We start from the raw sequence: 12,583 nt of genomic DNA, 5'->3' as shown, positions 1-12,583 counted from the left end.
CAAGAAGTGTGGGAACGCTGGTAAGTCGTTTTCTTTCTTTCTACACCTCCTGATGCTCATCCATGTTTATTTGCTGTTGTAACTAGCAGTAAAGAGAGAGATTATCTTGAACAGCGATCTGCCACGACAGAGCACCGAAATGGTATTTCTTCTCTAAATTTCAAAATACAACTGACTTAATTTGAAAGCTAAGTCTTTGTTTGATATCAAAAGTAACAAAGCACAAAGATTATTGTGATTTGTTGAATGGGAGGTGCTACAAATAACGTTTCATTGAGTTTTGTTCTTGTATCAACTAAAAACATCATAGATCATTATCAGTTCATCAAAATGAGAATTGATTAAAATGTTTTCAAACCAATGTGCAACTGATGATGTAGGCAGTGTTTTCGGGGAATCAGCGCTTACCTTGGCCCAGTCTGGCTGTAATATAATGGCTCTCTTTCCGTCTCCAAGTGCTTTCCTGAAAACAGTTCCCACAATCATTTTCGCTGATCAATCGTGTTCTTGATTATTGTGCATGGTTTGCGTTAAAACTCACAGATATTTCTCAGAGCGAATGTAACAGAGTGCTCTGTTCCCGTACAGGATGTGGTTGCTCGGGCTGAAAACAGAATGGACAGACAAACATTTGATTAACCCCCTGGGGTCGAAGCCCGCACCGGTGCTGTCTCGTATTTTCTTTATGACGCGAGAAGAACTAAAAATACTCCACGAGTTTTGATCGTACAGATAAGAACAAGGTATCGTTTGAAACTGCAAAGGGTCTACGTTTATTTGAGTATAGTCATAAAACAATATGCTTTTAAAAAATAGAGAAAATAAACAGGGTGCGTTCTCCACCGGCTCGGTCCCTGTCACCTCTCTTCACTGACACGCAAATAAAACATGAATCTCTGCGAATACTCGCCTCAAATACATGCATGTACTCAAATGTATGTATAGAAAGCTTGAAATGTCTACTTTTAAATGAAGTCACGTCCAAAACAAATATTCTCTGTTAAAGTAATCCGTATGAAACCAACGCGATGTCCAGTTTCATTATATCTAATACGGTCACGCCCACGCACCTTTCAGAATATTAGAATGATTTCTGAAGGATTGTGTGACTGGAGTAATGATGCTAAAAAGTCAGCTTTGATCGTTCCTAATAAAATGTTCTGCACTCAAGTGAGTATCAAGTTGTTTTGTGTGATAGCTAAATAAACTACAAACAAAAAAATATATAAATTAATTTTGTCCTCATATTCTTTCTTGTAACTCTTCCCTGTCAGTCACATACCTGACTGAATGGCTCATTATGAGGGCCTTTGTCTTCTCAGGTGGGAATGTGAAGGTTGACGCGTCGCCTTCTCGCATAGACTCTTTTTACTCAAAAAGTGACTTAGAAAATTTAAATCAATATATTGTTTTCTGTGAGCAAGAAAACAAGATGATTTTCACATTATTTTGAAGCAAAAACTCTAGACTACAAGATACAGATCTCAGTCTTGTAAACAAATGTTCTGTATGTTTTTTATGGCCTTATTTCAGTGACTTCAAAATTGTAGTTTCACTAACCACGCATAAACGTTGCTTTCTCAAAAACACAAATCATGTATATAAATGCTGCAAACATATTATTGTAGCCCACTTTGTGCACACTGTTATTAGACTTTAGCCATTTATATGTTTATAAGCAACTGAAAAAAGCACAAATGTCAGGGGGTGTCAAAACTTCTCCAGGCCCCCAAAACACCCTCAGACCCCAGAGGGTTAAAACATGGGAAACTGACGTGGACTGGAAATTAAAGCAGTGAAGTTGTTCCGTCACTTACTGGTATTTAATGGCTTTGGTGTACCACTTCAACGCCAGATCATATTTCTTCTTCTGAAATTGCTCATTTCCTTTGTTTTTCATATCTTCGCTTTTCTGGAATGAAAACGGAGTTAAAAGACAGTATCGTAACTTTGTCCCATATCCACTTAATAGAGCATAACTTCAACAGCAATTAGAGTCAATCATAATTCAAAGATTTTAATAATCCTATGAATGCAGTGTGTTAAATATGGACACAAACATGTTATTTGATCTTAAAGACTCTCACCGAAAAAGTCCAAGGGTCCGGCTCAGCTTTCAGCTCCTCGATGGCTTTCTTTTTACTGCACGAAATCACCTGAAGATAACGTGAATCTGTGGGGTCAGACGTTCGTTAGTCAGTTCTAATGAGCACAAAGAGGATACATCATGAACCTCACAGATGCTGACAGCATAAGCTAAGCGAAAATGTTTAGTTTTCATAATTTATTTCTGTTAACATTTATCTTATGTCAAGTAACAAATGTTATGACAGTTTTGGTTTTCATTTATTACAATAACCCTGCCCTGAACATGTTCAATATCTCTAGTACTGGAAATGAAACTCACACTCATTGAAGATGAAGCGAAGCGTCCGGTAGCGAATCTCCACCGATCCCAGATCCATCAGCTTCTTACCGACGTCAGGAGCTCCAGAGTCCCGCAGCCAACCGATGGCTTCAGGCAAACAATCATCATCCTGCAGACAGACCCGCGTCAGAACACACACGCGCACACACACACACACACATACAAGTAAAACACGCTTACCGCAGCGGCACAGCAACGTACCGCGGAAAACAATCTGCTTAGGGACACCACGGCTCGGGCTTTCATCTCCATGTCCGAGTGAGACAGCTGAACAAAACAAGACAAAATCAGACCTGAAAGTGTAATGAAACCCTAAAACACTTTTTTGAGATGTTAACATATATGAACACGCTGCATATCAGTGACCGTCTATTATTATGGTAAAAGTGGTTGTTTTATCATTTTTTTGAGCAATTTCGTTCTTTCGGTTCAAAAAGCAAAGTCGAACCAACTCCACCAAAAGTAACGTATATGCATTCATTTGCAGTGGTGATTGGCTGCCGTAGCTGGAGAGTACGCATCTAATGTCATCAGTTATCCAAGCTTTTCTCAGTATTATTCATGAGAACGAAGTCTTCCAATCCAATCAGTGCGCTGTGCTATGCATGAGATCGTCTTACTGGGGAGAATCCAAATCTCATGAAAGAGCTTCGGGCTGTCAGTTCATTTCTGTAAACATGACTGTAATAATATAACACGTGGAGCGCTCATGAGAGAGCGGTTTCTGCTAAACGCCCGATGGGTTTTACAACAATTGCTGTGCTGATCATAGTTCATATCTTGACTCCGCGGTGCAAGCATGTTTCAAGTTTATGTGAACATATTTCATATTTTATCGTGCTCCAAACATGAACTGGCACCGTGTATACGCACATGTCTTCATCAAATGAAATCTGGGCGAATAAGGCCGCTGATAAAGCAGTGCGTCTGACCATGAACACGATGACACGACGGATTATTGTGGTAACAGCAAACAATGATATAGACCAGGGGTCGGCCACCTTTTCAGCATGACGAGACTTTATTTTTCTGGTTAACCACTGTGCCTATAACAACCCGCAATCTGCATTTATGCATTGTGTATTTATACAGTACATAAAGATTTTTAAATGATATGATAAAAAAAAAAACAATATTTGAGTTTCATGTAAATAGTTTAAGATTTTTTCATAAAATGTTTATTAAACTTTTCTAAATTTTCTTGAATAACATATACGGTGTAAGCGTACTGAACACCACTGTATGTGTGTGTGTGTGTGTGTGTGTGATGAGGCCAATGCATTAAAACTGTTCAGTTTAATCCCCGTACTATATTAATACGCTGCTTTAATTGATGCGCGCAGTCGCGCGCACACACACACACACACACACACTCACCAGAGATCGGAAATCACTCTGTGCAAAAAGTAACATTCAGAAGCTCAAATTCTTGTCAGTGCTGCCACGCGACTTTTATTAATCGATACTGAATAGCTACATTATATTTCTCAGCAACGAGGGGGTAAAATCGCTGTTTTCTTAAGTAACTAAACTCAGCTTCATTGTTTGTAGAGAAAGACACAGACAATTCTCACATCTCTCTCGCTCTCAAAATGGCCATATTTGAGAAAAAAAAATTCAAGTAGTATTCATCACTGGATACAGCTGTCGGTCATTTAACATTTCTATCGTAAAACAGTTGACCAATATTAAATTTGCAGCCTCATCTTACCTCGCTCTCTTTCAACGTTAAACTGATGCTTTGCGCTCATTATCTGTGAATGGTAAACCCTGGCTACTTTGATTTGATTGGTCATCTCAGTCATTTTGACAGTGACGAGCACTGTTAGACCGCTGAGGATTTGATCTGAAGCACCTAGTACATGCAGCGGTCACATGCGCATACGTAGACTAGCGCAACTTCATTCTTACACTTTAATAGTATTTATAGCTCCTAACAGGCTGTGTGACTATGAGAAGTTATTAGGCCTACATCGAAATGTACGTCAGTATGCAGTTTTCCCTATTGCTCGCGTGCCAGAGATTATCCCTCTGCGTGCCATAGGTTGCCGACCCCTGATATAGACCAAAGATTAAGAGTGTAAAAAGTAACTGCCTTTATTCTTTCTGTTTTAAAGATATTTTAATATTCATTTATGTATATAATGAGTGTGTTGTAGGTCTGTTTTATTGGTTGTTTTCTCCCCTCTTCACTCCCACTTTTCCACTGTTTTACATGCCCACTTCTGGAGTCTTTTTCAGATCTAAGGTGTGAAAGACCAGTGCTGAAACAGGGGTTTCATGACCCTTGAACCGGTGAAGGATCAGTGAACGTTCATCAGGACGGATACATACGCCTCTCTCCATGGCATCCAGAATGCTTTCCAGAATCTCAATCTTCTCAAGTCTCTTTAGACTCAAATCATTCGACACACTGAAAGACAATGAAAACCAATTATTAGGGCTGGGTGATTTTTTTTTTTTTTTAGAGGTTATGGATTAATTTTTTAAAAAATTAAAAAGTGAAGTGACGTGTGGCCAAGTATGGTGACCCATACTCGGAATTTGTGCTCTGCATTTAACCCATCCAACGTGCACACACACAGCAGTGAACACACACCCGGAGCAGTGGGCAGCCAATGCTGCGGTGCCCGGGGAGCAGTTGGGGGTTCGGTATTGTCGTGGTATTGAAGGTGAAGAGAGCGCTGGTTATTCACTCCCCCCACCGACAATTCCTGCTGGACCTGAGACTCAAACCTGCGACCTTTGGGTTACAAGTCCGACTCTCTATCCATTAGGCCACCACTGCTAAAAAACATTTGGATGTAATGTTTTGCCACAATGGTTTTGAATAAAAATATTAGTTAAGAGAAACAAAAATGTCCGAGCGCATAGCGTGCAGCTGATGAAGTGCTCACCGAAGGAGCGTAACGCAGTACATATCACTTAGTGGTGCAACGGATCACAAAACACAGTTAGGATCATAGTATGGATTTTGAGTCACGGATCTGATCAGCAAAAAACAAACAAAAGTTAGTTTTTTATTAATTACCGAAAGCTTACTTTAAGTACTTCTATACCACAGCAAAAACTACTAGCTGAACTAATAAAGTCAGTAATAAAACATGAACAATTACACAAATTACAAGCATAGATGAATATAAAACAAAGTTACTAATAAAGTCAGTAATGCTAGCATTCAGGTGCAGAAACGTAATTGTAAAATAAAAAATGTTCAGTTGTTGGTAAAATTTAAAGTGTTCTTCACTGCGGGCCTTTATAGGCTGCTGTCTCTTTAAGACCAAATGCACGTACGTAATACTGACACACATCCGGTTTCTTTCTCAGCTGTTAAGACATAACTGCCTGTTTACACCAGAATACTTGCCAAAACAGGCATTTAAATAGAAGTTTGTGTGTATGTTTCCGTTCAAAGAGAAGTGAAAGAGCAATCAATCTGCATGAATGGCGCAGTCTGAATCGCACCTCTCGCTCTGCGTGTGCGCGAAAGCGGAAAAAAAACAAAAAAAACGCAAGCGTTCTCTTTTGCTTGAATGGTTTAAAATAGTTTGAATGGTTAAATTGGCAAGACAAAACACACGTGCAAATGATAAACTTTCATTCTATGATGGCTCAACTTTAGCGTTAACCTGTGAATCACATATGCGTGCCGAACCGTGGGGTATAATCTATAATCCGTTGCACCCATAATATCACTAATTCTGAGCGGCCCTTCACACAGACGCAGGAAAAACGCAAGGTTATGAGAAGCGAGTTGAACTTAATTTGAGCACCTCATTTTTACAACTGCGTTTCAGGGATCGCAAAATCACTAGCCTGATGTCCTGGGGCTATCGTGTCTCCCAGTCGGGCTACCAAAATGCATCTCAAATAGTTTAATAAAATCCCTTCCTGGATTCACGTTTTACACTCGTTGTCAGTGGTGAAACAGACCGTAGTTGATCATTTTCATGTGTTTTTAAGTCTAGCCGATGTAAACAAAGGGTTTTAAACCATTCAAGCACAAGAGGAGGTCAATTCAGTACTTGTGTGCTGTTATTTGCACACACAAACTCAAAGCATGCACAGTGAGAGCCTCATTTGAGCCCAAACACAGAATTGATTCCTCTGTTGCATATCCTGATGCATGAACACACCAAATTATCTCAAAACATCCGTCTCAGCAAGTATTCTCATAAACAGTTGGTTATGTCTTAAGTGAAATGAACATAAACAGAAAGAAATGACATGTGTATCATATTAGATCCGTCTTAAAAGGTTAGTTCACCCAAAAATTCTGTCATTAATTACTCACCCTGATGTTGTAAGACCTCTGTTCATCGTCGGAACACAAATTAAGATATTTTTGTTTGAATCTGAGAGCGTCTTGTGGACGCGTGTTCACGACAGTACATGACGCAAGCGCTGATCCAGCGTGATAACATTGAACACAAGGCATGTGTTCAACATCATGCTGGATCTGGATCAGCGCTTGCGTCATGTACTGTCGTGAACACGCGTCCACAAGAGAAACAGTAGAGACGAAAATGTGGAATAAAATCGTTATTTTTGTATTCTCGTGGCTTCGTAAAATTATGGTTGAACCCCTGATGTTACATGGATTATTTTACCAATCTCCTTGCTACGTTTCTGGAAGTATTGTTGTTTTGCTGTCTATGGAGGGTCTGAGAGCTCTCAGAATCAAACAAAAATATCTTAATTTGTGTTCCGACTAGGGCTGTGTATTGGCAAGAATCTGGCGATACGATACGCATCACGATACAGGGGTTGCGATAGGATATATTGCGATACTGTAAGCAAGGCAATATATTGGGATATTTCTTATTTTAGGAATAGGATATATATTTTTTAGGAAAGCTGTCATTAAGAACACCACCATATGCAAACCTTAGCAAAAAATAAATAAATAAAAATAGTTTATCCAGAACACACTGGGATCTGTATTTGCAATAATCAGTCCCTGTAACATTCAACATTATTGAAGCACTTGTTGTGCCGTACGAGTAAAGGGGGAAATATTCAAGTAAATAAAATGTATTTTATAAAAAGATAAATTTATAGACTCTACTTTAAAGTTTCAGTTTACAATTGTGACATGCAATGTCATAACATTTGATCCGAACAAAAAATGACATCTGCTTAATATCAATGACAAATAAAGTGCTTGCAGGATTCCTAAAGAAAACTAAACAATTGTAAAACAATCAAATAAATACAGATGTTAAACATTCTCACAACGTTTCAACTTGGATTTCACAGGTTTTTCAGTTTGTATGTATGTTCCGCGTGGAATCGCCGAGACCGCGACGCAAGCACCGCCCCACCTGCACAAAACACCCCTGACACGAGAGAAAGCTGCAGCCGCACGCGACTCTACCGCCCGCCGCACCCCGCGCAAAGACTCTTCAACACGGGACGCGGCAAGAGGCAGAACCGAGGTTACGCTCGCGCCCCGATACCGGGGGCGGACATTACCACAAAAGCCCAAATGGTGCCACACTTCAGCTTTGTACATCGAAACGAGAACTGGAACAATTCTATCATCCTCCATTACTGGCAGCGAACTATATTAACGCTAACATTAGTGGAGTGCCCTGATGCTAGTATTTCCTGTCACGGTTTAAGTTCAGAGATGAAGACTAGCGGTCGGGATATGAACTCAAAACAAAACAACTGCCATTAATCTTGTATGATTTTTTATTTTTTTTTTAAATATCGATATTCCGTTTCGGAGAATCGATACAGTATCGCCAAACAAAATATCACGTTACTCACGTGTATCGATATTCTCTTACACCCCTAGTTCCGACGATGAACGGAGGTCTTACGGGTTTGGAATGGCATCAGGGTTAGGGATGGGTCACGATTTTCGAATAGTCGATTAAGTCATTGAATATCCAATAGGTTGTGCGATTATATTTAGCTAAAAATTCCCCATGTATTCGGTGCTGATGCGCTGGTGACAAGTGCCGCACCTAAAAGCTGTCAGACAACAGAAGAACACTCTCTCACGCGAACGCTGTAGACTTCCAACTAAGAACGTTGTCAAATGAGAGGTCTGTGCAGACCACAAATATCCCCGACTGGGTTAAGAGGTGTGCTGAATCCATACTGGGAAAGGCACGGTAAATGAATAACGCATTCTACGGAGCCACTAAAGGAACATATGGTTAACCGCATGCTAGCGATAGCCTTTTACATTACAGTACATGCAGTTTCACTTACCAGCAACAGAATAGGATGATGGCGAATGATTTGTAGATCCTGAGCACCACTGACAAACATCTATGCGCAGTAAGTCCTGCCGCTCCATAGTATAAACATATGATCGCGAATCTCCAAAGTGAAAGTAAAACGGTTGTGTGCACGCGCATTCAACCCCGTTTTCAATGCCCCGCATATTAACAACGGCTCACTGATGCCCACAGTTAATATACAGTATAATTGCGAGAGAAAGTATTGGAATATATTTTTTGAGCAGTTTAATACCTTATGAGCAGTTGATTTATGCTAATGGTTGGACTTCTATGTTAATAAGTGCTGTCATTCTGTTACGTTTATTGTATTAATTTTTCAGCAGGTTACAATCATTATGGCTTGAGTTAAGATAGCCTATCAGGGCTGGCAAAATCGCTAGCCCGACGTCCCGGGCTATTGTTTTCTCCAGTCGGGCTACCAAAATGCATCACTGCCCTGCTCGACAGGCCTTAAATACAGGGCTCCCGCAGGTCCTTAAAGACTCTTCAATTTAGCTGTATCAAACTTAAGGCCATAGCAAGTTTTAAATACGTTAAATGATATAAGAAATGTCTTAATGATAATTTCAAGAGGTCTTAAGGTTGGGGACGGAAAGACGAGAAAGGCGATACGGCTGGATTAAACTTCAAAAGGCAATGATGTCATTGAATAAATGAGCGCTGCATGTTTCAGATGAAAACACGACACAGATGTCTTTATGGGAATGTATCTGAAGGGAAGCGACGGTCTTCAGAAACGTGTTGGTGGCATTTTCATTTCATCGGACCTATAATGCCTGATAAAGCAGCGTTTATGAGCGCGGACGGTGCTGCATTGTGTTCTGGAAACCGCTATATTAAGCTGCTCCTAAAGCGCCACCTCGTAGCAGAGGATGAATTTGCATTTCCAATAAGCCTTTCTTGTATGGGCAGATCAATGCAAATATGGACCATTGTTTTTAAGCAGACACAGAGTTGTAAATGAGAAGTTAACGTGCCTTCTAAAAATCTAAACAATTAGACAGTAATATTTATTCATTTTAATTTAATATAATAATTTATATGCTTGATTTATCCCTTTTCATAAAAATGGCTGAAATGCTGTTGTATAAGATTTGTGTTTTTGTGAAAACCTGTATCTGAACTGTAAATCATGTCATTTTATGGCTTAATACTGTATGTTAGCATAGACCTTGTCCAACCCGCTCCTACGGTGCTCATTTTACTTGTGCAGCTCTTAAAATGGGTCATAAATCTGCAGATGCCTTGAAAATAGTCAAATCAAATTCCTTCCTTCATATTTGTTGATGTGTATTGAAAATATTTTTGATTGACGATTAGACTCCTATCTGATTTTCTAAATTTATAAAAAAATAAAAATTTTTTGGGCTAGTTAAATACATTTTCGGGCTACCAAAATCTGAAGAGTACCTGCCCGAAGGGCTACCAGAGATTTAGAAATTTTACAGATTAGAAGCGTGAATGGTCTCTCTCTCTCCGTTTATGGGTGTGTAACACTAGCCTAATAACGTGCCGTGTGCATACAGGGAAGGAGTGCTATAATCTAATAATTCCTAGCGATTTTCGATTATCACTTTTGCTTGAAATGCCCATCCCTCATCAGGGTGAGTAATTAATGACATCATTTTCATTTTTGGGTGAACTAACCTTTTAAAGAGACAGCAGCCTATAAATACCTGCTGCTGTCTATGCAATGATTAATCTACATTTAATTCAAACAGTGAACACTATGCAGTATTATTTAACACTTAACTATTACATTTCTGTGCCTGAACACTAAAGTTTGACCTCATTTTATTTGTAACTTTGTTCTAGTTTATTTACCTAGGCTATGCATGTCATTTATTTCTTATTTTATCACTGACAGTTCACTTGTCTTTGATACTGTTTGACCTTTATTAGTTATGCTACTTGTTTTTACTGTGGCATCGAAGAACAGTTCTTGAAATAAAAAACAAGCCTGAAGGCTTTTGAAATTTTGCGAGCCCTGTTTAATGAGCGAGACGCAATAGATGCAAGACACGAACGCAATGGTCAAGCATGTCCATCAAGTGCAAGCTTACATAGAAAAACAATGGAAAAGCAGAAAGCTGTGCAGATCTACTACTGTATGTCTAATATCTGATGATGCTGACTAAAAGCTGCTGCTGTTTTCAACAGAGGTAGACAGTAGAAGTATTTTTCCTTTACTCAAGTAAAATTAAAAGCTATCTGTACTTTATCAGTGGTTTTCTTTGAAAAACTTTTACTTCACTACATTCCAAAGCATAATGTTGTACTTTTTACTGCACTACATTTCATTAATAAGTGTTGTTTTTTTACCTTTATTACTTAAGAACATTAAAAACGTAGTACTTTCTTGTACTCAAGTAAAACTTTTAATTATTTTTACTTGAGAAAAAGAAAGAAAGTACTAGTTTTCTAATGTAATTAAGTATTACATGATATTTAATATGAAATGTAATGCAGTAAAAAGTACAATATTATGCTTCGGAATGTTGTGAAGTAAAAGTTTTCTAAAGAAAAACACTTATAACGTACAGACACTTGAAAAGTACTTTTACAGCAGAGTAAAGATACTTCAGTACTGTCTTCCTCTGACTGTTAATAATCATCTGTTACTGCTGTTATACTGAGAGTCAGGAAGAGTTCGAGTCACCTTGACTTTGAGTCGACCTCTAAAACTGAACGTCTACATTTTTGCTAAAAAAAGTGTTTATTTTTTTTTTAGTTTTAAACTTTTTTAAACATCTGGGTGGATGCGTTTAAGAAACAAATTGAACAACATTTGCCTTCATATTTCATGCATCTTTTCTGATGAAAGATATTTAACAAATCAATTGTTTTACATTTACACCCTCCATGTGCGCTTTAAACAGATGCTTACTAAAGAAAATTATATTTGAACCATGTGGTGTTTACATGTCCAAGTTGACTAGTTAAATCTTTAATTGGAAAAATATTCAGAAAAACCTATATACATTTTTTGCCATTTTGCTCAGCGCCTGTAAAGAAAGTTCTCAGATCGTCAGTCACATCAGAAGTGAATCTTTCCTGAAAGCGACTCACTTTGAGTCCAGAAAGCCCATCTCCACGGCCCAGAAGGTGGTGGGGTGATTGTCCTGCTGTCTCAGGAGGATATGCCACCAAAACACAGACACGTGCATCAAATGACCCATGTGCTTCTTCATCTCAGGCTTTATCTTGGTCCAGCGCTCATATATGACGTCTGTAAAACACAGCTACACTGAAACACCTGCAGGGCGGATCATGATGATAAAGAGAGTCGTGCAAACACTCACCGGGCGGCTCCATGTGAATGTACGGGAACTCGCTCTGATAGATCTGAGTGAGAAACAGTGAATCACAGGTGTGTTCAGCACAGTCTGACGCCTTCGTCTCAATTCTACTCACAATCTTGGTTTGGTGTCGCACCACGTCTGCTCCTTCCTCCAGATCCGAGTCTTCTGAGTCTGACATCCTTATGAAACACAAAAACACAGCATGCAAGCTTCAGACTCTCTGGATCAGATTACACATCTCCAGTTATGTTTCCCACAAAGCACCTCATCTGAACCCCACCTACTAGACCAGTGATGCCAAGTCATTTACCATGTTGCCATGTATTTTACCCCCTGGAACACGATTTTTACCGGGCATCCCCCTGAACAGCGAGTGGGCTAGTTTTGAGCAGCAAGCGTGCGGGTTTTGTTGTGAAAACCTGGCAACCCTGTCCCAGACACACTCTTACAACAAACCAGCACAGTATGAAACAGCAACACGCTAATACTGCAGCTCGAGTATGTGTGATATATTAAGTTCAAGTTCATTTATTTATAAAGCACATTTAAAAGCATCTGTATGAAGACTGATTAGTGCGACTCAGAGGCCGGATCCT

General features: G+C 39.2%; 1 protein-coding gene across 11 annotated transcripts in view; it reads right to left on the bottom strand.

Moving 5' to 3' along the window:
- ttc3 (tetratricopeptide repeat domain 3) overlaps positions 1–12,583 on the bottom strand; it is a 46,714-nt gene that overhangs the window by 33,643 nt on the left and 488 nt on the right. For 9 of the 11 annotated variants that reach the window (XM_079410155.1, XM_079410152.1, XM_079410153.1 and 6 more), the window contains exons 2-11: positions 12,100–12,166; positions 11,988–12,030; positions 11,755–11,914; positions 4,763–4,841; positions 2,609–2,695; positions 2,408–2,537; positions 2,088–2,173; positions 1,818–1,912; positions 542–604; positions 409–463 (exon numbers count right to left, since the gene is read on the bottom strand). In XM_079410155.1, the coding sequence (XP_079266281.1) occupies positions 409–463; positions 542–604; positions 1,818–1,912; positions 2,088–2,173; positions 2,408–2,537; positions 2,609–2,695; positions 4,763–4,841; positions 11,755–11,914; positions 11,988–12,030; positions 12,100–12,166 (865 nt within the window). The remainder of the gene's footprint in view (positions 1–408; positions 464–541; positions 605–1,817; positions 1,913–2,087; positions 2,174–2,407; positions 2,538–2,608; positions 2,696–4,762; positions 4,842–11,754; positions 11,915–11,987; positions 12,031–12,099; positions 12,167–12,583) is intronic. The other 2 variants (XM_079410161.1, XM_079410162.1) reach the window with 1 other exon arrangement.

This window comes from Barbus barbus (genome assembly GCF_936440315.1).
Source record: "Barbus barbus genome assembly, chromosome: 47".
In the NCBI taxonomy this organism is placed as follows: domain Eukaryota; kingdom Metazoa; phylum Chordata; class Actinopteri; order Cypriniformes; family Cyprinidae; genus Barbus; species Barbus barbus.
The sequence above is the reverse complement of the archived record's forward strand: the minus strand, read 5'-3'. Positions and strand labels throughout refer to the sequence as shown.